This window comes from Canis lupus, chromosome 12 (assembly GCF_003254725.2).
Source record: "Canis lupus dingo isolate Sandy chromosome 12, ASM325472v2, whole genome shotgun sequence".
NCBI classification, from domain to species: domain Eukaryota; kingdom Metazoa; phylum Chordata; class Mammalia; order Carnivora; family Canidae; genus Canis; species Canis lupus.
Genome location: NC_064254.1, coordinates 11531323 through 11557882, shown reverse-complemented (window position 1 = coordinate 11557882; position 26560 = coordinate 11531323). Strand labels below are relative to the sequence as shown.

Sequence of the window (26560 nt, the reverse complement as noted above, 5' to 3'; positions counted from 1 at the left end):
TAGATTGAGGCTCATTTATGGAACTTCTCAAATGACCCCATTTTTCCTTCCTTAGGTAAGGACCCATGTGACAAGAGTATGGATGGAGGCCAGAGATGGACATGACTAAACTTTCTCACCAACCAACCCTGATGAATTTGAAACCGTTTGGAAAGGCCGATCCCTTACAATCCTAGCCCCTCACTGGCTGGGCTCCTGTCTGGGAATGGTAAATCTATTTCAGTAGAACTGAACACTTACTTACCCCTTTCTTCTGGGAAAAGAGCCACTCCTGTTTGCAAAATCAAGACAATCACATTTGCACATTTTCCCAAATCTTTGGCTGTATTGCAATGGTTGTTTCATTTTGTAATCTCCAACTAAACATTTCCTAACCATGGATTAACAATATAGTTACTGACTGGTTTCTTTTAACAGTATTTATCCAACATAACAAAATAAACTGCAATTTGTTATACTTTTTTTTACAAAACATTTTATAAATATTTTTACAAAATGTATACAAAGCAATTTCAAGTGAGACATACTATACAAATGAAGGTATTTAAGCAAATAAAGCCCACACCACACTGACAGTGAGTGACGCGTCCTCTATAAGACAAGTCAGTCTGTAAGGCCTCCCTAATCTAACAAAATCTACTAAATTCTTCAGAGCTAAAATAGTTCTTTTTCGTAATTGCCAGTTTAAAATTTGCTTTATCTTTAGGCAGTACTTAAGGACACAGAAAATCAAATGCTTAATAACAAATGCACACTTTTTCCACAACAACAACAGAAAAAAAAAAGAAAAGAAAAGAAAATAAAATGATTTTTGTTACTGAGTACAAGTAGTTCTACAACTTAACCTTGACTAATGAACCTGAACAACTGAAAGTTGGCCGTCCGAGGCGGAGCTCTCTGACCCTTCGCCAGAGGGGGCTCGACATGCGAGTTATGACCCATGTGTGCATAACCTAATCAAGGAGTAAAATACATTTCGTAATCTTCATTTGTCATTATCTAGAATCTTTCCTCCATAGAAAGTAGACTTACATACAAGGACACAAAAATTTACAAGTATCATTTTGGTAAATTAGGCTCTCTGTTTGCTAGACAAGCATTAGGGCTTAAGAGACCCTTTGAGATGGTATATAGAAAGGCGGCGGTTGGGCTAGCAGGGCAGGATAGGGGAAGAAAGGGAGGTGACAAATGTACATGAAGTTTATCTTTTCTCTTAAGAATTCCACTGATTGGCAGTAATTAATGTAACCCATGAGTAGCCTACATGAGGGCTTCCAGATAAGAGTTCCACAATGAGAAGAATTTGATTAGGAGGGACCATCTTTAAGTCTTGCTAGGAATGAAGGGAGCATGAGTCCTAAGAGAAGAAGAGCCTATGAAATCATGGGTTCAGGGTAGGGTATTACCCCAGGGCTGCCCAAATAGAAAGTTCCAACTGGCAATACCAACTTATCTTTCTAATATGTTACAATACAGGAAAAAGGGGAAATCTGTAACTTGGACATTGGCACAAATGAGGAAAAAATGGGAACCTTAAAATGACCCAGATTTTCCAAGTTCTATTGGCCAGGGCGGGGGTGGGGGTGGGGAGAAGTTACTTTGCTTTTATGAAGACTGAGGGGCTTCTTTGAGGGCAGTGTGGGGGCAGAGAGGGACAGGGAGACTGGGTCTTCTGCTGCCGTGTTTTCCAATAATCAGAAGCCTTCCTTTCCATCGCAGACCAATCTGGAAAAGAAGCGCCCAACATGATGACAACGAGGGTCATCTGCGTTCTGGCAACAGCCAGAAACAGATGCTGGCGACGTGTCAGAATAGAGACCAGCAGGTGCACCTCTAAAGCCAGAGAGATCAACAGAACGAATGAGAGAGTGTGCACACATGGGAGAAAGAGTGAGTGTGTCCACACTGTCGCCAGAATGACGTCTGGATCTGAACAGCTCAGGGAGACGCACACACACGTGGGGGAGGGCACGTATGAAATACCGTCATGTTGCTTTCCCGATGATGGGAGAGATGGGCTGGTTACAATGACACTGAGGATGAAGGGGACAGCAGAGATGGGATGACCTCAGCAGGAACACAAGGAAGGACAATGGGGGAAAGCTCCCTGAAAAGAAATATAAATAAATAAAGCAATAAGTCATGTCCACTAATATGAACACGGGCCACACACAGACCATGACAAGGCATGTCCTTTGGCTCTCAAGTGGGAATCCCATGTCTCAGATCTTTTCTTTCAGTTGGGGCGGGGGGTGAGGGGGCTGGTAACTTTGGTTTGTCTGTGTTTTGGTAATGATTGCTGCCGGGGGTGGGGGTGGGGGGGTGACTACTGTTCTCAGACAAGAAGCATAAACAAGGCCAAAGTCCCCTTAAAGTTTAAACTGAAAAATGACAACACAGCTTTCAAACAAAAGTGCTTTGGACGCTTGGCTATTTGTGGGAGAGGGTCCGGAGAGGATAAATGAAAGGAAACCCAGCAACAAACAAAAACATACAGCACATGTTGACTCTATCCAATTAGAAAATGCAAAACGCTTGGTTGTTTTTTTTTTCTCAATAGTTAACATATATATGCTTTTACATATATACATATTATATTCCTCAAGGCTCTATCCCGGCCTCCCCTGTACACTGTGCCACTTAACTGGTTTCCGTTTTCCTTAGTTAGCCTGGTGAAATGATCTCAAGTCATGCCGTTGCAACTAAGAACAGAGCATTCCCTAGATGAAACTCAACACTCATAGGCTGAAAAGCATGAGGTTTTGCTCCAGGAGCATCAGAAAAGCACTTGAACGATGAACAAGGAAGCCCTGCAAGTGCCCTGCTTGCTTGTGTGCTACTGGCTGCCTCGTGGGGCTGGGGGCCCCGGAGAGCAGTGGGCAGCTCACGGCTCAGAGATGGCTGAGGGGGCAAACCCAGGTGGCCTGCCCTCCGGCGACAGTGACAACAACCCCGAAAAGCAAAATATGGAGATGCAGTGGGATATTCTTTAAAAAGTAGCTTCTATCCGGTCCTGTTTGATTTTCTTTAATAAGTCTGTTCTTTTCAAATGACTTATGATTGTCAGAATTTTACCCAGGGCCAAGTGTACTGTGATCTCAGTGAGTTATGGTGGTGTTTTGTTTTGTTTTGTTTTGTTTTGAACTTAAAACAAGTAAACAAACACAGAGATGACTCTAAGCACTTTCATAACACTTGAAATGTGTCAGGCCTATCAGACTGCTTTCTAACAAGGATTCATTTCGCGAAAAGGATCTCCCTGTAACCACGACGAGTATTGCTCTGAAACAAAGAATGGGATCGAGATCAGAAAGAACAACCTGTGATGAAAGATCAAGCAGGCTGGAGACAGGAGACCACTTCCATTTGCTTTTGCCAGGAAAGAATGTAACTTGTCCGGGGCGGGTCTCGGGTGGGCGGGGCAGGGCTGCGGCTATTAACACTCTAGGATACTATTTACAGCTGCTTCTAAAATGGAGTCAGTTTCTACAATGCCTTCACTGTGGTCCGGGATGAACTTTTCCAGGCAGTTTTCCTGCGAAGCCATTGGAGAAAAGTTGGGGAAATCTAACTCAACAGAGCCGCTAACCGTGGGGTCACTCTGGGGCTGCCGCCCGGCCTTTTTAAGTTCCAAGATGTTCTTAAACGTTGTTTCTAGACTCTTCGTGAGCTGGAGATCGGGCTGGGGCTCACCTGACCCTTTCATGATGTCTGTGTGTAAAACTTCATTCTTTGGAGAATTCCTCAGGGTTTTGTCCTGGAACGAATTGTTACACGTCATCTCCAAGTGAGAATCTACTAGGATGCTGGAGAGCTTGCTCTCAGTACCGTGATCCGGTCTGCACGAGGCTTTCCGCGGCCCCTCGGGGCCAGGAGAGCTGGCCTTCACGGACTCTCTCCGGCTGCTTTTTTCTTCAGATGTGCCCCGGTACTGACCTAAGCCCACTTTGTCAAATTTCAGTGCTCTGCCGAGGCATTCGGTTTTTTTAGAAATGTTTCCTTCTGCGGAGACCACGATGTGATTAGGCACTAGATGAAACTGGTCATGATTCGCCGGTTCTGTCTTGCCTGCTTTGGCTCGGTCTCGGCCCTGGGCCTTGGCCGTCAGCTGCAGAGAGCTGGTTGTTTTACTGCCATGCTGGTCACTCCGGCCGAACTGCGTCTCATGAGCAGCTTTGTCAAGTTTGAAGGAACAACAGAAATCCGCCTGAAAACCCTCTGGAAATGGGAACACAAAAGAATGCAGAATGAACGAGGGAGCAAGGACTATACGACAGACCTTCAGTGGGTCAGGTGCAAACCCAGCCTGGCTCAGCGAGCCAGTCTTGCAGGTCCAGGACCACGCAGCAGCACGTGACACTCGAGGTGGCTTCCTGTAAGAGTAGCCATGGCTTCCAGACAAGAAGCTTAGACCTCTTTGAAAAGGTAGCTGATTGGTGACAAATGGGAAAACCAGATGGGCAAAGAGCTCCACTTTGTCTTGATCTCTCAGTGTTCTCTCTCTCTCTCTCTCTCTCTCTCTCTAAGTTTACTTACTTATTTAAGTAACCTCTACACTCAGTCTGGGGCTTCAACCCACAACCCTGAGATCAAGAGTCCCGTGCTCTACTGATGGAGCCAGCCAGGTGCCCCTCTTAGTGTTATCTTTAGCTAGTTTCTTTCTTTCTTTCTTTTTTTTTTTAATTAATGACTGCTTTGAAAGTCTGAAGACAGGATTTTTTTTTTCAAGATTTTATTTATTCACTCATGAGAGACACACACACACACACACACACACACACAGAGACAGAGAGAGAGGCAGAGACACAGGCAGAGGGAGAAGCAGGCTCCATGCAAGGAGCCCAATGCAGAACTTGATCCTGGGACTCCAGGATCACACCCTGAGCTGAAGACAGACACTTAACCACTGAACCACCCAGGCATCCCTGAAGACAGAAATTTGATGCTAGTATTAGCTTGGTTTCTCCCTTGGAGCAGAGGACCCTGGAAGGAAGCTTTAGGGTGGGGTGGGAGTGGACACAATTACTTGTCTTTGGGTGATGGCATTTCAGTCCCTGTAGACACATGTGAGGGGACCAGCGTTACAAAGCTGCACTTTGCCAGGAGCACAAAACAAATGGTCAACAGGCATCCAAAATCATATCTGCTTGGCAGGACAATGGTGTATGGAGTAACCAGGTCTGTGACTGAGCACTGCACTGGGTCAGGCTTGAAAAGCTCAGGATGGCAAGAAAAATGTTAGGAGGACTTAGGAGGTTGAGGGCACAGAGGCAGCCTGCTGTTACAGAAGGGGAGAAGAGGTGAAAAAGGGCTTTGATGACATCTGTAAAACCAAGATGTAAATTTCTTCACCAAATCACAAAACATGAGATTAGGGGATACAGCCTTGACATCTAAAAAAGAAGACTCCAATAAACACTGGCTGTGGAGGCACAATACACAGGGGGATGACGCATATCCCTGTCCATATGACACTCATATCTGAGGAGCTGTGAAAAGTAGGAAGGTTTATCCATAAGCCCAATTCATCGAAAGGCAATAAGAGACTTTAGGTTCTAAGAAGAAGAGACAGAAATATATCCTACATCATTCTCTTTCTTTTAGGAAAGATTTGAGGATTCCTTTAGCTACATAGCAGTTCTTTCAGACTCTCCCTTTAGACTGAGTGTAAGGATCATTTACTCTCTTTAGAGATTTCATGAGCCACACCAAACATGAGGCAGAATCTTGATATTTAAGAATCAGGAAAGAGGTTAGGGGAATGGAAATAAAGCCACTGGAAAATAACAGTCCAACAGTAGGGGAATGGTTTAGGTAAATTCTCAAATTAATGCATTAAAAATTGATTATATATTATTTTGAGGAGTCTAGCAAATGATTAAGAACTTCAGATGATTAAATGGAAGAGAATTAGAGGAACAAAATCTTATCTAGCATATGATTAGAATTATCCACAAATGAGGTATGTAAGGGCAGCCTGGGTGGCTAAGCGGTTTAGCGTTGCCTTCAGCCCAGGGTGTGATCCTGGAGACTGGGGACTGAGTCCTTGTGAGGAGCCAGCTTATGTCTCTGCCTCTCTCTCTGTGTCTCTCATGAATAAATAAATAAAATATTTTAAAAAATGAAGTATGTAAATGGGAACCAGAACTGGAAGAAAACTAGGAGAAATAAAACTTTTCTTTTTGGCACTTGGGTGGGTCAGTTGGTTAAGCATCTGCCTTCAGTTCAGGTCATGATCTCAGAGTCCCAGGATCAAGTCCCACATCTGGCTCCTTGCTCAGCAGGAAGTCTGCTTCTCCCTCTGCCCCTCCCCTGCTCTTTCTCTCTTTCTATCTCTTTCTCAAATAAATAAATAAAATCTTAAAAAACAAAACAAAAAAGCACATCCCTTTTCTTTTATAAGATGCTGCCAAGTATGGGTAAAATTCATACTCCACAAATTGTTATAATGTTATTTAATTTAAAAAATTTAGAGGCAAGAAAAAAGTAAGGAGGATTCTTATTAGGAGGATTTAGTTTTATTTTTTAAAGATTTATTTATTTGAGAGAGATAGAAAGAGAGAGAGAACAAGTAGGGAGAGGGGCAAAGAGAGAATCTTCAAGCAGACTCCCTGCTGAACGCGGAGCCCAAATGGGGACTCGATATGATGACCCTGAGATCATGACCTGAGCCGAAGCCATGAGCTGAACACTTAACAAACTGAGCCACGCAGGTGCCTCTAGGAGGATTTCCTTCCTTTCCTCTTTCCTTTCCTTTCCTTTCCTTTCCTTTCCTTTCCTTTTTCCTTTCCTTTTTCCTTTCCTTTTTTCCTTTCCTTTTCCTTTCCTTTTTCCTTTCCTTTTTCCTTTCCTTTTTCCTTTCCTTTTTCCTTTCCTTTCCTTTCCTTTCTTCTTCTTCTTTCTTTCTTTCTTTCTTTCTTTCTCTTTCTTTCTTTCTTTCTTTCTCTTTCTTTTCTTTCTTTCTTTCTTTTTTCTTTTCTTTTTTTTTTCTTTCTAGATTTTATTTATTTGAGAGAGAGAGCATGAGGGGGGAGGGACAGAGGGAGAGGGAAAAGTAGACTCCCTGCTGAGTGGGGGGGAGTCCTATGGAGGGATGGATCTGAGCTACCCAGGCATCCTAGGAGGATTCATTTTTATTTATTTATTTATAGATTTTATTTATTTATTTATTTAAAAAAGAATTTTTACTTATTTATTCATGAGAGACACACAGAGAGGCAGACACATAGGCAGAGGGAGAAGCAGGCTCCTCACAGGGAGCCTGATGTGGGACTTGATCCCAAGACCCTGGGATCATGACTTGAGCTGAAGGCAGATGCTCAACCACCGAGCCACCTAGGCATCCTAGGAGGATTCATTTTTAAAAGACAGAGTGTGTTGGGGTGCACTAAGTGTGCAGCCTGCTTAGGATTCTTTCTTCTCTGCCCTATCCCCACACCAGCTTGTGTGCACCCATGCTTTCTCTCTCTCTCTCTCTGTCTCAAAAAGCAAAAATAAAAACAAAACAAACAAAAAAAGAAAACAAGCCACCACTAAACCAAACCACAACCAAACCACCCTGAAAAAAACTCTCAAACCAGCCTGTGCAAGGACACTTAGACCCTCCTCTGTCCCCCTGAGAGCAGAATAAATCTCCCACCCTGTACCAGGGAAGGAGAAAGATGTTCTTATCACCAGCAATAGGAAGGTTAGGGCCCAGAAGGCAGTATAAACAACCCTTGTTACTTTTTGTTACTTTACTCCTCCAGCCCAAATTCTGTTTAGAATTCCTTACTAATTGAAGCTCCCAGAGTCATCTTCTTTATCTTGTCAATTCCTCAACGATTGATTGTCTCTTTATCTGAAAAGTATAAAAACTGCCTGCTGCAGTCATCCTTTGGGTCTCAACTTCATTACTGGACCTCTGCACACGTGTAATAAAACTTTTTTTCCTGTTCATATCCCTCATATAAATTTAATTTGTCCAACTAGAAAAACTTTGGCCAGAGGAGAATATCTTCCTCTCTTTCAATGCAGTCAGTGGGAACTGATGGGGTGAGAGAAGTACTTGAATGGAGCATCTCAATTATGAGCTTGTGGGCAGGAACCCTCACAAAGCCTTGCATGTGGTAAGGCAGCTCGGGAATCTGCTCAGGCTTAAATACTTCTGGGAAGGCTTCTGACTTAATTTAGTTCTCAAAAACTGGAGAAAGAATGATAATTTTACGTTATAATGGAGAAAAATAATGACATAATGAATGTCAAATTCCAGTTTGGATTTTCTAGACTATAGACCTTCTCAGAGTAGTCATACACTGCTCTTGCTCTGTTTTTTTTTTCCTCCCCAGAACTCATTTTTTACCTTCAATTTTTGCAGCCAGACTCCCCAAAGGCCCATGGCCCTGAAGCCCGGCAGTACCTCTCCTCTACTTTTCCTCTGATGTTTCTTACCAGGGTCTACGAGTGCCAGACGCTTGTCTCGGGACAGAGAAGCTCTTTCTTCTTGGTTGAACATTCTATCGATCATCACCATCTCAGCAGAAGGATTGATCCGCTGAAAACGAGAGAGTCTGGTCATTTCAGGTGCCATTTAACAAGTGCAGATATCCCACTGCTTCTTTGAAACAAACAAAGCAACCAGACATGAAGATTTGGTGTCTAGGTTCTAATCATGTCCCATTCAGTCCCATTTATCCCTGTCATGTAGGGATGCGTTTTAAAATAGTATTTTGGGGGAAAAGGTGATTTTCACATTGATTTCTAAAGAGGATGTGAAAAGTAAGCCTCCCTTCTTCGCTTCCTCAGCCTCCCCCAGAGGCACCTGCACCTAGCAGTTTAATACACTCTTGCAGAGTGATTTTATGCACACACATTCCTGACATTCCTCTCTGTTTATGTATGCACGCAAATGGTAGTAACTATACACATTGTTTTTCATCTTTATTTCCCCCTCTGCTATTTAATAATATGTTAGCAATCTTTTCATTAGGATGATATTTTTCTTCATATTCTACTGTGCTTTCATTGTGTAGTAAGGTTTTCCTTAAAATTATTTTTTGCTATAGATAATTGAATCTTAAATTATATTTGTGAGTCTTATTTAACGTGAAATTCATAACAGATATAGTTTGACCAAATAAATGGTCCTTTCCTCAAAAACTATAAGTTAAGTCTTTTTGATATCTCAGCATTTTTTTCTGAAATGGTTGTTGACATAAGAACAACTATTTCAGACTTTAGAGGCACAATTTTAAGTGAATACAAGTAAGAGAGTATATATCTATACATACACACATATATAAATATATATACATCTATAAAAAAATAAACAATATATAAGTAAACACAAACACACATACATATTTACACCGTATTGTATATGTGTATAATGTAATTTATTTAAGCTCCCAAGGTATATTTCAAGTTGATCTTAAACTGGAAACTGCTTGTAAGAGGCCAACTTATAGAGGAAAGCCTATATGATTTCAGAATTGTTTCTTAAATCTCAGAATACATTTGGTCTATCATTTCCTGAGGTGTCTTCTTTCTCTCATTAACTGGTGCTTTAAAACTAATTTTAGTTTCTATTCGGGGTGATGAAAATGTTCTGGAATTAGACAGTGGTCGATGGTTGTACAACCTTATGAATATACTAAAAACTATAAAGTTGTATATTTTTAAGTTATGCATGAATTTTTATGGACTGTTAATGATCACTCACTTAAAAACAAGATAAAGCAAATTTTAACATTTGTTATCACCCAGTCTTTTCAGATGTTACTCTGAACAATTTCCCCCGCATCTCTGGGCTGGTGAGGCAGCTGACAGCATCAGAGTGCGGACAGGGGGTGGAGGTCTCAGATGGTCCTGGTCTGTCCCCTAGCTCTGTTAATTGCTCTGCAAACTGATTAGCTGTAGGACGTTAGGCAAATTACTTAACCAAGGCCCTAGTTTCCTCATTTAGAACCAAGAAAACCAGAGCACTCCTTAGGTGTGATTGCTCATGTAAAGTGTAGCAAATGCTGTGTCAGTAGTACCAGTCAGGTGTAAGGTTTTCTACAATCCTCAGTGTCTGTGCCTTTGAAATTATGTTGGAAAAATGGAGTTCCCTGAAGGTTTTTCTCTCTGAATTACTAGCTGTGACCTGTGGGGTTTTAAAAAACAAATATGCTTGGTAGCATGAATTTTACCATGGCATCTTCTAGAAGCAGGCATCTGTATTTGTTAAGCATAGCTTGGGTCCTTTTTAGGAGCTGAGTGGCAACTGTTTCAAATTCACTGTCGACTTTAAAAAAAGAGAGAGAGAGAGAAAATGGTAAGAGAGTGCAAATCACTCACTAGGTCTTTCCTTTCTCGGGACCGAAATGCATTAGTCTTCCATTACTCAAACATGTCTTGCCTATGACAGTTTTCTCTTCTTAGGTTAGATAGCTTTCCTCATTTAAACAGCTTCTGCATTGCTTTCCCTCACTGTTCACTGTTAGGTCATCGGGCAATTCATCTCAATACTAGCTTATTTTAACTTTATTTAGGAGGCCAAAACCAGAATATTTTAACATCACCTATAAAAGAAAGCCATATAGCACAGACATAGAATAAATACTAATGAATAGAGAATGATCTAGTCTAGATGGTCTAGATGGTCAACCCTCCACTCCCTTCCAATGGTATGAATAACGAAAACAATTGAACAGTGAAGTCCTACAGCCAGGGCTGGGCAGACCGGATTTATGTAAGGACACAAACTAATTCATGGTATTTTGCAGGCCATGGTGCTGTGGCTCTGTCCTTTGCCTGCCAGTCTCCAAAGGTTTCACATTTTTTAACTCTGAGTCTTCACATCCCTATGTAATGCTGGATCTGGACCCTATTCCCTGGACCTCCCAGGGAAGCTCCCAGGGGACTGACCGGGACCGATCTGCATTTAGATCGGAGACCACAGCCAGGTAAGTAAGACGGGTGGCAGCTACAGGAGGGATTAAAGCCATGGAGGGGAACTGATGGAATCCAGGCTTGGAAATGGTGGTGGGAAGGAGGGCAGAAGTAGGCTGCACAGCAGTGGGGACTGGCATCAGAATGGGCGGAGTCCCAGGTTGGCACAAAGGGGTCCTCATCCTTACCATTTTTGCCAGTTTCTTGAGATCCAGCAATGCCCCAGACTTACTTTGGCACTTGAAGAATGCTTTTGGGGGCTAAAGTATCTATCTAATTCATAAAACTGATGGTAGTAGCTAAGGGTATGCATTCTGCTTAAACATAAGAAGTCACTGGGTATAGTAGCGACTTCAGAGTCATCAAGTCTGCAGCCAGTGGTCCAAATAATGCTTTGGATTCACTGCCCCCAAATTGGGTCAATAAAATACTGATGTTTAGGTATCCCTTCACAGAATATTAAGAAGAGTAAGCCACCACCCTAAACATGGACCTGGAAATTGAGTAAATTGGGAACAAGTTAGGTGTGTGATTAAAACACTAGTATGGCTACTATCTGGGAGCCGTGGGGCTCTTGCTCTTCTGTGGGGCATCCATAAGATGGTGTCTGGTGTCACAGTGGTACTCTGGGGTTACAGCCTGTTTACCTTTCTTCAAGTCTTCCTCCGTGGGCAGGGCGCCCTGGCACACGTGGTAGGAGAGCAGCCTCTGTACCGCATCACTTAGTGACCGGAACTGACTCTTATCGGGTGTCACAGCATGGGTTTGGTCCCTCTGTAACTGCTGGAGGATGCTTTCAAAGAGAAATTCCCAATGTCAGTGGAGACCCATGGAGGAAATCTAACAGTGATGATTATTTGCATGCAAAGATAAGAAGACCTATAGGAATACTACTATTCACAGTGTAGAACTTCTGTTTTTCCTTGAGTTTTATACTTTGTACACCATAGTGGGAGTAGGGTTTGGTCTAACTGTCTCCACAGGGGACTCATACTATGACCCTGGCCTCAAAAACACAGTGTTCACACCAACTGCTCATGTGGGGGCTGCTCACACAGATCTTGGCAATGCCTGACCATTGGCCAGCTAAGCTTATGCTAATATTTCTGTTCCAAACACAGGAGTTTATCAAACCATACTTCTCCTCAGAGACCCTTTGGCCAATCAAAGGGTATGTGGTATGCTAAACAGACAGAACTATTCTCCTTCAGAACAAAAGAGCTAGCAGTACACTTAAATTATTATTTGATACACAGTTGACCCTTCAACAACATGAGGGGGGTGGGGGCACCAGGCTCCCTCCATAGTCAGATATCAATATATAATTTGACTTTTCCAAAACCTTACTAAGAGTCTCCTGTTGACCAGAAGCCTTATTGATTCTATGGTTGACTAATAGATATTTTGTATATTACATGTATTATATATTGTATTCTTACAAAAGAGTGAGCTAAAGAAGATGTTATTAAGAAACTCCTAAGGAAAAGGAAATACAGTTACAGGACTGTGCTGTATTTACTGGAGAAAATCTGCATATTAGCAGACCTACATGGTTCAAATCTATGTTGTTCAAGGGTCACTGTATTTATAGGTCCTAAAAGAAACCAACAGTAGAAAATTATTTTCAAAATATACTTAAAAAATATATATAATTATAAGCTGACTTCTGTTGTGTATTTATTGAAGGTTAGGGACTGAGAGAAATGTTCAAAATGAGTCATTTCCAAGGGTCACTCACAAAGCTCCTTTAGTTAGTTGTTTTGCAGCAGGCCGCTTTTGTCCTCCTGAGTGACTATCCACCTAAAGACAAAACACACCTCTTTTTACTCCCTTTTGTAGAAAAAATATGCAGAATACAGTTATACATAAAAGTCACTATATTGTGAATATTTTCAACTCCTTATCAAGAGCATATTCGAAGGATATCGAATGTGCCCTGCTAAAAAATAAAATAAGCAAGTCCAACAAGCTATGTAGCAAAGTCACACTGTGTCAAGATTATAGGAAGCTCTATTATCAGTTCCTTGAAAAGACTTAAGTTGTATTTAAAGCCTGAATCCCCAACTCTCTAAACGTATTGTTAGATTTTTGGAGACATATATTTTGTGGGTACCAATGCCATGAACATTTTGAAAATTCAGTTGCTGTTACAGTCCAGGTGTGTGATCTAGTGGGGCATTCCTTTCTTTTTTTTCCCCTTTAAGTAAACTCTACACCCAATGTGGGGCACCCAATGACCCTGAGATCAAGAGTCACATGCTCTACAGACTGGGATAGCCAGGTGGCCATAGTACCACTTCTTATATCATTTTTAAAAATATTTTATTTATTTATTTGAGAGAGAATATGCAAGAGGTGGGGAGGGGCAGAAGCAGAGGGAGAAACACGCTTCCTGCCAGACAGAGAGCCCAACGTGGGGCTCAATCCCAGGCCTCCAGAATCGTGACCTGAGCTGAAGGCAGACACTCAATCTACTGGGCCACTCAGGTGTCCCAACAAGTTTCATTAAACTTTTAATTAGTGTTTGATGGAGAAGAAACTAAGGACTCAGTAAGCTGAAAACAAGATTTTTTTTCCTTTCTTTAGATCAGTGGTTGGGTTAGAAGACCACAGGGACTGGTTATTTCGTAACATTCCTGTTTACAACAACAGAAAATTAAAAAACTCTCAGTATAGGGGCTCAGTGAGTTGAGTGTCTGACTTAGCTCAGATCATGATCTTGGGGTCTTGGAATGGAGCCCTGAGTTGGGCTCCATGCTCAATGAGGAGTTAGGGAGTCTGCTTGTCCCTCTGTCACTCTCCCCTGAACCTGCCTACACTTGCTCTCTTAAATAGATAAAATCTAAGGAAAAAAAAAAAAGAAAGAAAGAAAGAAAGAAAGAAAAGAAAGAAAGAAAGAAAGAAAGAAAGAAAGAAAGAAAGAAAGAAAGCTCTCAGAATAACTAGGAGGAACAGATCCAGGGGTTCCACAGTGGCTCAGTCAGTTAAGCAGTCAAGTCTTGATTTTCACTAAGGTCAGGATCATGAGACCGAGCCCCATGTAGGGCTCTATGCTCAGTGGGGAGTCTGCTTGAGAGTTTTACTCTCTGCCGTGCGCCCATTGCCCCCCGACCACTTGCATATGTACACTGTCTTGCTGTCTCTCTCAAATAAATTTTTTATTTTTTAAAGATTATTTTATTTATTTATTCAGAGAGAGAGAGAGAGAGAGAGGCAGAGACACAGGCAGAGGGAGAAGCAGGCTCCATGCTGGGAGCCTGAGGTGGGACTCGATCCCCAGTCTCCAGGATCACACCCCAGGCTGCAGGTGGCGCTAAACCGCTGCACCACTGGGGCTGCCCAAATAATTTTTTTTTTTTTTAAAGAAGGAACAAAAAAAAAAAAAAAGAGAGAGAAGGAACAGATCAACTTTGGCTACAATAATGTGATCATTTAACAGTAAATTACATTTTTTGAGTGCCTACTATTTATTGGCTGCTAGTATATTATTAATTCATGAGGAAATGACCGGTTGTAATGTGAGAAATAGAAAAGACACTTTAATCCCATAAACATTAACAAAGCACAGCCTGGCCTGCCAGGAGGTCTTTAGTGAGCACACTCTTGTGGGCACGCTTTTGTGTGCAGACAATGCCAGGCAGCAATTACCAAGCTGAAGATGACATAACTATATTTTCTCTCAATTATGTTCGACATTAAGAAGCAGCTATGCAAACTGTCTTCTACCTGCACAGCTGGCTGGCCAGGAGATGATCCAACTACTTTTTCCTGCTGTGGTTGTGTGGTTCCTAAGGACACCGGCATAACTTTGCTTCCAGAATCCTGCCCTATTAGAATGAACACATAAGATAACAGAAACAGTCAATCAAGCCCCTTATCTAACTCATAGAGTCCAATGTATATGGATTACTGACCATTCTGAAAGGGATTTCTTTATCATGGATGCTTGCTCTGAGGAAGGGGAGCAGGAAGTACATTTATCTACAAAAGCTCTAGAGGCAGAGGTCAGGACTAGTGAAGCCTATTTAGGTAGTAAATAGAAACAAATACATACATAAATGGTAATAAATAATAGCTGTCAACGCTACAGTTTCAAATGACCCAACGTCAAGGAATAGGCCTCCAACCAGTAATCTGTGAGTATTACCAAACTCTCAAATGCTCACAAATTAAGGAAGGGAGGCCCAAATAGGCAGCTGACTAGGAGTGTTCTTGCTTTTGTCTTTTCTAGTATTTATTGAGCAGTGCAGCTATTCAATGTTTTAGAAGAAATGGAAGCCATAGCCCACATATTTTTCTCTTTGGAGGGATTCCAAAGATACATAAATAAAGCAACATGAGGACAGTTACAAAGTCACCTGTGCCATATGGTACTAGATTTTATTGTTTCTAAGCAGCACATTTTTTCCACATAATTTAGTGTGTCATAATTAAACTAGAAGTGCTTTTTTTTTTTTCCCCCCTTTCTTGGTAGCATACTCAGTGAAGGTACAAACACAACATGGTCTATTATTTGGGTGGAAAGGATAAAGATGCATGGTCTGAGCAGGAATGAGGTGGAATGGGAAAGGTTGCATGCAGGATGAGGCACAGCAGAAGAAATCCTCTGGGTTTGCGGGGGATGGGGGACAGCTGAGGGGAGCTTACTACAAAGGCTCCTGACCTGGCAGTGCGGTGTTCAGGAGGCCAGGGATCTGTGCTTGTCTCAGGCCATCTGTGGTCTTGGAAGCAGAAATGGGGGAAGTCTGATTCAAACCTTTTTTCTGAGCCTGTGAAAAATATGGCCAAGAGGAAAAGTTAATTTCATGGCTAAAAGCTTTAATAGATTACTCAAAACACCAATCAAGCCTGTTATGCTACCTGGCATCACCTTCACGGTAGATTCCAAAGCAAGAGTTTTACTTTATTCTCTTATCACACTTGGAGAATCACAGAGAACACCCTTTTATTTATTTATTTATTTATTTTATTTATTTATTTATTTATTTATTTATTATTATTTATGATAGGCACACAGTGAGAGAGAGAGAGAGAGAGAGAGCAGAGACATAGGCAGAGGAGAAGCAGGCTCCATGCACTGGGAGCCCGACGTGGGATTCGATCCCAGGGTCTCCAGGATCGTACCCTGGGCCAAAGGCAGGCGCTAAACCGCTGCGCCACCCAGGGATCCCCCAGAGAACACCCTTTAAAGAAATCTAGGGGCATGCTGAATTTTCTGGATGCCATTCATAGAGATGCTAAGTTGAGACCAGACTGCTTTCTTGCTCCTGGAACTGTTGTGTTAGTGGTGCTCAGATGCAAAGGCTGAACCAGAAACTCAATTTCTATCCCTAACAGTTTCTCTCCCCAGTAATTTTCTATTACACTTGCAAGGATTCTGACCCTGACTATAAGATCCTTATGTGGGGTCTGCATGGACTCTGAGTACTTGGTCAGGGCCCACGTGCCAACGCCAAACCTACTGTCAGCACTCACTGCTGTGTACATGATCTAGAGTATGTGTTACCTCTGCCACCGGTATGTCTCTTGTTCACATCATGTCATCATCAGGTGTAACTGGGAAATGTAAATTCAACTGAATATTAGCCCAAGGAAAATATTATTAGAAAAATTAATCTGGGGACGCCTGGGTGGCTCAGTGGTTGGGCGCCTGCCTTTGGCCTGGGGTGTGGTCCTGGGATCCCGGGATCGAGTCTCACATTGGGCTCCCCGCATGGAGCCTGCTTCTCCCTCTGCCTGTGTCTCTGTGTCTCTCATGAATAAATAAATAAAATCTTTAAAAAAATTACTTAAAAAAAAAAGAAAAATTAATCTGATGTCCTAATGGGTGTGTGCTTCTTTTCTATGAATGAGGAGGATGAATTGGATGTTGTTTCAGGACTGGCAAAGCTCCTTTTAGCTTAAAAAAATCTGTTCTCTCTACAATTCATTTAAAGTAAGATGATAAGGGCTTTTAAATTACTCTCAATTTTTAACCGTCTAAGTCATTACTACTTCATAGTGTAGCAAGGTTTCAGAGTTTTTCCTCCAGTTTTATATTTTGTATACCATCAGAGGATGGATTGGTTGATTGATTTTTAAAGATTTATTTGTTTATGAGACACACACAGAGAGAGAGAGAGAGAGAGAGAGAGAGAGGCAGAGACACAGGCAGAGGGAGAAGCAGGCTCCACGCAGGGAACCTGATGTAGGACTCAATCCTGGGTCCCCAGGATCACACCCCGTGCTGACGGCAGGCACTTAACTGTGCCACTCAGGCGTCCGGCTTCTCTTTTCTAATACAAAAATGGAGAAGGATTTGACACTACCCAAGAAAGACTGGAGGAGGTCATTACAAAGTTGGAAATGGTCACCTTGCTCATCCTCCCATTAGCAGGGAAGATCAGACCTACACCATTCTAGGCAGACAGGTAATACATTCTTAGTAACAAAACCACTAGGGGAAAATTCTCCAGTGTTCGCACGCAGCATTTCCGCCAGAACGGAACTCCACTCTCCTACTGTAGGAAGCTGTCCACAAGGAGGGCACTGGGATTGTGGAGAGGCCTGTGGCGAACAGTGAGCAAGGCCTTCCTCACAAATATTTCCAGGGGAGGGACACAAAGGGCCACCTCGGAAAAAAACAAAACAGATAAAAGTTGGGAAAAATGTGGTTTAATATGGCAAGGCTATCCACTAGGAGGGACTCTGAACTAACCAGATCAACAGAAGAATAGATGAACAAGAGTGAAAATGTTCAAACGACCATAGTCCTTATGGCAGTGCTGTTAGTACACAACAGTTGGGGATTTTTTCCAATGTACCTAGTTCACATGAAACAGAGGAATATCATCCTTACTGCTTTAAATTAAAGCATACTTTTAAAAAAATGGCATTATCCAGCCTGATCTCCTACCTTATTGACCAGACATGACCTAAAGTGATTTATAGCTAATAAACAGATGAACGAAACAAAATCCCTGCATTTGTAAGTAGTAAAACTAAAAGAAAAGCAAGGAAGAGATCACTACAAAAGTCAGGAGAAAGAAAGGCTGAGGCTGGGAAGGCATAATGGAGGAGGCTAGTTTCTGGGACTCCTGAAAATATTTTATTTCTTGAGTCCTTGTATGGATGGGAATTTGCTTTAGAATTCTTTGCTAACTGTACACTAGTGTTTTATGTCTTTCTTTCTTTCTTTTTCTTTCTTTCTTTCTTTCTTTCTTTCTTTCTTTCTTTCTTTCTTTCTTTCTTTTTCTTTTCTTTCTTTCTCTTTCTTTCTTTCTTTCTTTTCCTTCTTTCTTTCTTTCTTTCTTTCTTTCTTTCTTTCTTTCTTCTTTCTTTCTTTCTCTTTCTCTTTCTTTTCTAAATGTGTTCTCTTTCACAATACAGAAGAGTAAAAGGGAAAAAACCTAGAACAATCCTAGGTTAAAACCTGAGAATTCGTCATCAACTTGAGGGCATGAAGTACTGTTGTGTCTAAAAACAAGACTATTCTCTGAAAGGGACACCTCTCATCTGAGCGCATTTTAGAGTGTTTTATGGTTCCCTTGCACACCTGTGTGAGTCTAAGCATTGGCATCTGTGCATTTTGGGAAAATAGTCACTCCACTTGTTACACTGTGGGGCAACTGCAGGGGCTGGGGCAGGTGGCGAGGAAGAATTAGAATCCACAGGGGAACCTGTCCTGGCCCCTGCAGTAGAATAACCTCAATGTAGCTGCTCTGTATGTTTGGAAAGCTCCAGTGCCTTGGGGACTGCTCTGTCTCCAGAAGTTCACTGGTTGCTCCCAGTCCGCTTATCTTCAGGACGGGGCTTTTCTCCGCCTGGTTCACTGCTCTATTCCCAGCACCAGAACAGGGCTGGCACCACAGTGAGCACACAGCAAATAAGTTGTTAAATAAATTGAGTGAATGAATTCCACTGCAGCGGGAGTCATGGGGTCTGTCCCTCCCTCCCAGTCCAACCACTGCCCCCTTCAGGAACCATCAACTTTCTCCCATTCCCCAAAACTTCAGGTTGCTCACAGCTGACAATCTTTTCCAGAAATAAAATTTACCATTCTACTGTTTTTTCCTGAACTCTTAGAGGAGACTTGCTCTTTGAATATATTTTCTTAAAAAAATATATATATATATACACACACATATATGTATATACATATGTATATATATATATTTTTCTTCACAAATAGACTATTTAAGGATATTTTATTGAGAACTTGGCTCAAAGAACTCTGCTAATATCAATATACATCTTAATTTTTTAGATCCTATGGATTCTATATTTTTACATGTAAAAATACAGAAAAACCCCAACAAATCAAAATATTTAATACGTCAATTCCCCACTGTGATACTCTTTGAAAGAAACAAATTCCAACCCAGCAAGACGGCATCCAACAACAGGAGTTTACTGAATGAGGGAGATGTCTGGGGTCTGCCCAGCCACACTCTACTCTGGGAACTGCCTCACTGCCACAGAAATGGGCTGCAGCTAGCAAGGATGGAGAACACACAAATGTGTGTGACCTGCCAGAGCCACAGAGAGCTAAACTTCAGGAAGGGAAGGAGCACTTTTTCTTCCATCTGAAACTGCCAAGCCTGGGGCACCTGCAGGGCTCAGTCGGTTAAGTGTCTGACTCTTGATTTTTCCTCAGGTCATGACCACAGGATCACTACACCTGGCTTCACGCTCAGCAGGGAGTCTGCTGGAGATTCTCTCTCTCCTTCTCCCTCTGCTGCTCATCCCCCCAATCAATCAATCAATTAATCAATCAAAAGTGCCAAGCCTGCCAGTGTAAGCAGTTTATCTATCTAGAGGGGCACTTTTTCTTAATTTGAACAAAGGCCTAGTATAGAGCAGCAGAGGCCCTGTATGGCTACTTCCTCATGTCACCCATGCCCCTGCCCTTCTGGCCATGGCTTACTGCACCATCATTCAGACTCTCCTGGGTCATTTAGGCTCTCTTGGGAATTTATTTTATTTTATTTTTTGGGAATTTATTTTATTTTATTGTTTAAAGATTTTATTTATTTATTCATGAGAGACACAGACAGAGAGAGAGGCAGAGACATAGGCAGAGGGAGAAGCAGGCTCCATGCAGGAAGCCAGATGCAGGACTCAATCCCAGGACCCCAGGATCACGCCCTGGGCCAAAGGCAGATGCAGATGCTCAACCACTGAACCACCCAGGCATCCCTCGCCTGGGAATTTAGAGTGGTGTTGGGGAGTGGATACCCAAGGGCAGTGGTTCTCAAATGCAGGTATAAACTAGTCACATCAAGATCACCTAGGGAGCTTCTGAAATACAAAGTTTCTGGGTTCTATCCACAAGATTCAGAAATCTGATGTGGGACTTAGGAATTTACAACTTTAAAAAGCTCTCCAATTGATTCGAATGCATTACCAAGTTTTGGAAACCACTGCATTTGCCAGTTTCTGTTAAGTGCTTGGATAATAATGTAAAGCTGGACTAGGGTGGCTGTTTTGGTGGAGAAGAGTGAGAAAGAACAGTGAAGACAGACAGAAGGTCGCACTATCCTGACTAGGCCAAGAGAACAGCAAAGAACTTGATTTCTGGCCTTATGAGGAGCTACACTATACTTCCTAGACATTCTCCCTTTTTGCTAAATGTGTTAGGGTGAGGGTTGCAACACAAAGCACCTTGACTGAGGCATTTGGGTGTCAACTGTGTACACAGCACTGTGGTAATTACAGAGAAAGCAGCTGAAGGATACCAACACAGTGTCTGCCCTCTGAAAGCTCGCCATTCAGAAGACACCCAGACCCACCCCCACACAACTGATCAGTGCACTGTAATTCTGGTCTCCGACCTCAACTGGGCCTGCATGTCTGTCCAGCAATCCTTTCTTTTCCCTGGTCAGCTCCTTTGCCCAGAATAGCATTCTACTCAATGCTATTTCATTATCTTCGAATCTGTAAGCCAGGTAAGAACTCATTCAAACTCTCTACCACCATGGGTATAACCTTACCCACATCCCCATTAGATCTTTCCTTGCTTTTCTCACTACAATGGCAGAGGCATCCCTCCTCTTTTCTACAGAGAATCCCACCAGTGCTCTGGAATTCATGTCCATCTCCTTCTCATCAGTTTTGAAAAAAGTGCAAGACTTTTCCATGTTTTAAAAAAAACAAAATCCGGGACATCTGGGTGGCTCAGAGGTAGAGCATTTGCCTTTGGCTTGGGGCATGATCCTGGAGGCCCTGGGGTTGGGTCCTGCATAGGGCTCCCTGTTGGGGGAGCTGCTTCTCCCTCTGCCTGTGTCTCTGCCTCTCCTCTCTCTGTTTCTTGGGAATAAATAAATAAAATCTTTTAAAACAAAACAAAACAAAACAAAAAACCAAAAAAACAAAACCAAAATCATGTAGCTATGAATTACCTCTCTTTTTCTGAATGTTGTTTGTACTCATTACCATGCCTTCCATTCCCGCCTTGGTCTACACTTCAGTCTGGCTTCTACACCTAACACTCCAGGGAAACAAGTCTTACCAAGGTCTACAGCTGCCTCTTTGTTGCTAAATCTGTCAGAAGCATCCAGATCCTTACTTCCACTGACTTCTCAGTGACACTTCACTCTGCCAATCTCTGCCCCCCTGCCTGTAACATTTCTTTTCTTAGCTTCCAAAATCTGAACCCCATCGGTTCCTCTCTGGAACCTTCTGAGTCTCACTTGTGGACTCTTATTTCTATGTCCATTCCCTAAATATTGAGGTACTTAGGGGTTCTCTTCTGGCTACTTTTTAAAAAAGATTTTATCTATTTATTCATGAGAGACACACACAGAGAAAGGGAGAGAGAGGCAGAGACATAGGCAGAGGGAGAAGCAGGCTCCATGCAGGGAGCCCGATGTGGGACTTGATCCCGAGACTCCAGGATCATGCCGAGCCGAAGGCAGAAGTTCAACCACTGAGACACCCAGGGGTCCTGCCCCCACTCCATTTCCCATCCATTTCTACCACTTCAGTTACCATTTATATATGCTGGTCAGACACCATTTGAGTCCACATTTTGGTCCTATGTTTCGGTGAATATAGCTGTTTATCATACTGTGTGGTTGTCCTATGGGTTGTTAGACTTGACAAACATATCCTAAACTAAACTCATGATTGCCCTTCCAACCACAATTTCTTCTCATGTTCTCTATCTCAGTGAACCTGGTATCACTATCAAGAGTCTATGTATCATCCTTATTTCTCCACTACAGCCAATCAGTCAACAGTTCTATTTAACCTAGTTGTCTCAAATCCATTCCATTCTCACAATCTCTAGTGCCACCAGGCTGGTGTAGGGCTTCAGCATTCCATGCTTAGATTATGACACTGGCTCCTTAACATGACATACAAGATCCTGTATGATCTGATCCTTGCTCATCTTTCCCGCCGAAATCTTCTGCACCTCACCTGAACTTGTTTTCCTGTCCCCTTAGTATCACAGTCTCTTCTCTTGCCAAGCTTTGGAAGGCAGCTATGCTCACCACTATACCACCAACGCCGGCTCTTGCCAAGCTTTGCACTGCCGTTCCTACTGCTGGAAAATTCTTCACTCAGGCCCTTGCTACTTGGGTAACTCTTCCTTCCTTTAGTAAGTCTCAGTCAGGAACCACTGTCTTGGGATGCCTGGGTGGCTCAGTGGTTGAGCGTCTGCCTTCGGCTCAGGTTGTGTGATCCAAGGGTCCCAGGATTGAGTCCTGCGTCGGGCTCTCCACAAGGAGTCTGCTTCTCCCTCTGCCTATGTCTCTGCCTCTGTGTTTCTCATGAATAAATAAATAAAATCTTAAAAACAAAAAGAAAAAGAAACCACTGTCTCAAGGAAACCTTCCCCAACCATCCCATCTGGGTCAGAGGCTTCTTTTCTGAGCCTGGCATTCTGCATTACTTCTACCAGGGCATCTGAAACAGTGCCCTGTGGCTGTCAGTTTCTCTGTTTGCCTCTTGCCGTGCAATAGACTGTTGTATCCCTGGGACTTGGCCCCGGGCTTGTAGGTACTGAAGTACTGTTGAAGGAAGGAAGGAAGGAAGGAAGGAAGGAAGGAAGGAAGGAAGGAAGGAAGGAAGGAAGGAAGGAAGGAAGGAAAAGATACGAAGGAAGGAAGTGATTATGTACCTAGTAAGGAGTCTCTATGGACAAAAAGTATCTGGGGAGACTGGAAAAGGATTCATTCTTTTTTTTTTTTTTTTTAAAGATTTTCTTTATTTATTCATGAGAGACACACAGAGAGAGAGGCAGAGACATAGGCAGCAGGAGTAGCAGGCTCCATGTGGGGAGTCGGATGCAGGACTCAATCCCAGGACCCTGGGATCATGACCTGAGCCAAAGGCAGACGCTCAACCACTGAGCCACCCAGAGGCCCCAAGGCTTCAATCTTTTAGGGGCTTTGGGTGGAGACCTTTGGGTGGCACACTGAAGGAAAGGAAGCACTTCTACCTGCTAGGAAAGAAAGTTTAATGTAAACCTGTCAGTAAAGACGTGGGGCTCACAATGAGTCTGGCCTAGCCAGGGAGGTGTGGAGGAGCTGGTCTGCCTGGCTAAAATGGACGGTTTCCACCTAGAGAAGCTTAACTGCCAGCCAGGGGTTTGTACTTTCTCCTGTGGCGATGGGGAGTCTCAGATAACTTGGTTCAGGTTATCAAGCAAATGTTTTAGGAAGATTAATGTGGTGGAAATCTGCCTTTAGGAAGAGGCTGAAGGCAAATCAATCACCCAGATAATTGCTACATTTGTCAATGCATTCGGGTCAGAATAGGCCTTGGAAATCATCTAGCCCAGTGCTTCTCTATCCTGGTTGCTCTTTAGAATCATTTGGTGAGCTTTTGAAAAATGCTGATGCTTGGAGTCCTTTCTCCAGGTCATTTAAATCAGAATTTATGGAGGAGAGGCCCAGGCACCCATATTTTTAAAAAGCTCCCCAGGTGGTTCAATCGGATAGCTAGGGTTCCTCATTTTAGAGAAGAGAAAATTAGGGCTCAGAGAGTTTAAAATACAAACGTGGATCATAAAACCAGTCCCTGGCAAAGTAGGACCTACAAGAGAGCTCTGATTCTGTTTCTTTCTTTTTTAGATTTTATTTATTCATTCATGAGAGACAGAGAGAGAGAGAGAGGCAGAGACACAGGCAGAGGGAGAAGCAGGCTCCATGCAGGGAGCCCAATGTGGGACTCGATCCTGGGACTCCAGGATCACACCCTGGGCCAAAGGCAGGTGCTAAACCACTGAGCCACTCAGGGATCCCCGAGAGCTCTGATTCCTAATCCAACTCTTGTTTTCCCCATTATGTTGCAGTCTCTCTTCAAGTCTAGCTCAGGGTAAGGATGCAGAAAAGGAGAGAAATGGGAAAGGGTACAATAGAGCCAGCTAGCAGGTAAAGTCCGCCTTTCCAAGCAATTTGGCCATGCTCTGAACCTCTATCTCCTTGACTGTGAAATGGAAACAGTAACTACTTGTAGCCCCAAGGTAAGGATTAGTAATAACATAGAGAGCCCCTGGCACTGTACCAGTTATTAATAACATGATCATTACTTTTACTATTATTGGAAAGAACAGGTGTGAGACATTCAAAGATGAATGTGTAGGATTTAGTAACCTATTAAAAGTCTAGAAGGAGGGCAGCCCGGGTGGCTCCACGGTTTAGTGCCGCCTTCAGCCCAGAGCCTGATCCTGGAGATCCGGGATCGAGTCCCACATCGGGCTCCCTGAATGGAGCCTGCTTCTCCCTCTGCCTGTGTCTCTGCCTCTCTCTCTCTTTCTCTGTCTCTCATGAATAAATAAATAAAAATTAAAAAAAAAGTATAGAAGGAGAGGAAAAAACATCAACTAGATTTTGAAGTCTGGGTGTCTGAAAATCCAATGGCTCCAGAGTAAGGTTGTCAGGCAGAGCTAGAGGGAGGAAGGGAAAGTAGGGAGGGGCAGGTAAGGGCTGGAGACCAGCTGTGATCACTCTGGCAACATGGAAAGCATGGTGGGTGCTGCTCTCAAGGGATTAATGATCTACTAAATCTTCTAGTGATCTAAGGAGATTTGGACTTAAATACTTCCCTTTGTTTAATAGGCTAAACTCTTGTAAATCACCTCCTTTAATAATTGAATTTGAATATTAATCTATTTACAAGAAAGTTTAAATCCTGTAAATTACTCTCTGCATTGAAGGATTTAAGTTCACAGGGCTCTCTGGAGAAATGGCTGATTTTAGGTCTGAGGCAAGGTAATCAGAAGACACGCCCACAGTATCTTGGGCCACAAAGTGCTCAAGGTAGATGGGGCCATGTCAAAGGCGTAGAAGGCAGCTTCAGCAGGCCTCCACTAACAACATTTGGGACATTTCTGGCATCAAAAAGAATAATGGAAGCAGTTGATTGCAACATTAATTGCAAAAAGAATACACGATCTTTTAGAGACAGGCACTAAAATATCACAGATGAACTTACACGTCTGGCTTAGCCTCAAAATTATATTGGGCAGTGGGAGAGGGAGAGTTAGCTGGGGATGGATGGAACAAGCACAGCCATGAGTCAGTAAGCACTGAAGCTGACTGTGCATGGGGACTCACTGCACTATTTTCTTTACTTCTGTTTATGTTTAAAATTCCCCATAATAAAACGTTTAAAAATGAATGCAAAAAAAAAATCGCAAAAAAGCCCTTAAACTATGAGTTCATAGCATTACGAGAGAGAGAGAGAGAGAGAGAGAGAGAGAGAAAGAAGAAAAAGTTCTTCATTATGGAAAAGCCCCAACCAAAAATTCTAGATAGGAGAATACAGTTAGAAAATCACCATTTTGCAACCACCAATGTAGCATTCAGTGAGGCTCACTGATGGAGTCTCATATCATCAGGTAAGAGATGAGGAAATAGGACAGTCACATGGTCCCAAAGCACAATCCTCGAGACCATTTCTGCTTTACAAAGGGAATAAGGTACTTCTGAATGCCTGGGGAGAAACTGGGCAGAAGCCACCTTAACCAAGTGATCACACCCAGAATCACCAATAAGAGGCCCAGCCAACATTTTGTGTCTTGCCACAACTGTTTAGCTTGCCTCTGATCATGAGGACACAATCAGACAACACACTGAGGCTTCTCTGTAAGACAAACGATCTGGGTTGCTGCAGACTGGAGGTGTGACAATAGATTAGATCAGTGTTCTTTTGATTGAATTTCGGAGTGAAACATTGTAAAGCACATTATTGGGTCAACTGAAGAAATCTGATACAACTTTACTGTATTAATATTTACTTTATTGAGTGTGATAGTGATATTGTGGTTGTATTGAAGAAGGTCCTTGTTCTTATTAGATAGCTGGTGAACCCATTTAGTTCACTCATTGGATTTCTGGTCCGAGGTCACTTCCTCTGGGAAGTCTTCCCAAACTTTGTATTTGATTACAGTTTTCTATTACCTATTCTAATTGTATAGTGTTCCTTTTTTCCATAGCCCTTACCTCTGGTTGTCGTATTTAGGGCTAAGAGGTCATAACATTTGTAACTTACTCTCAAGATGGTTCAGAGAAAAGTATGTGTGTGTGTGTGTGTGTGTAGAGAGAGAGAGAGAGAGGAAGGGAGAGAAACAGACACAGATAAAGCAAATGTTGCAAAACAAACAACAGATGAGTAATCTAGGTGAATGGGTTCACTGTACTCTTCCAATTTTTCTGTGGGT

General features: G+C 42.6%; 1 protein-coding gene across 1 annotated transcript in view; it reads right to left on the bottom strand.

The window, feature by feature from the left end:
- Window positions 1-305: 305 nt before the first annotated feature.
- The window catches only part of BICRAL (BICRA like chromatin remodeling complex associated protein), a 79350-nt gene continuing 53095 nt past the window's right edge, over window positions 306-26560 (bottom strand). The window contains 7 exon segments of the mRNA XM_025418810.3: window positions 306-4218; window positions 8431-8533; window positions 10170-10264; window positions 11559-11704; window positions 12650-12711; window positions 14638-14738; window positions 15575-15680. Coding sequence (XP_025274595.1) covers window positions 3437-4218; window positions 8431-8533; window positions 10170-10264; window positions 11559-11704; window positions 12650-12711; window positions 14638-14738; window positions 15575-15680 — 1395 coding nt within the window. The 3' untranslated portion in view covers window positions 306-3436.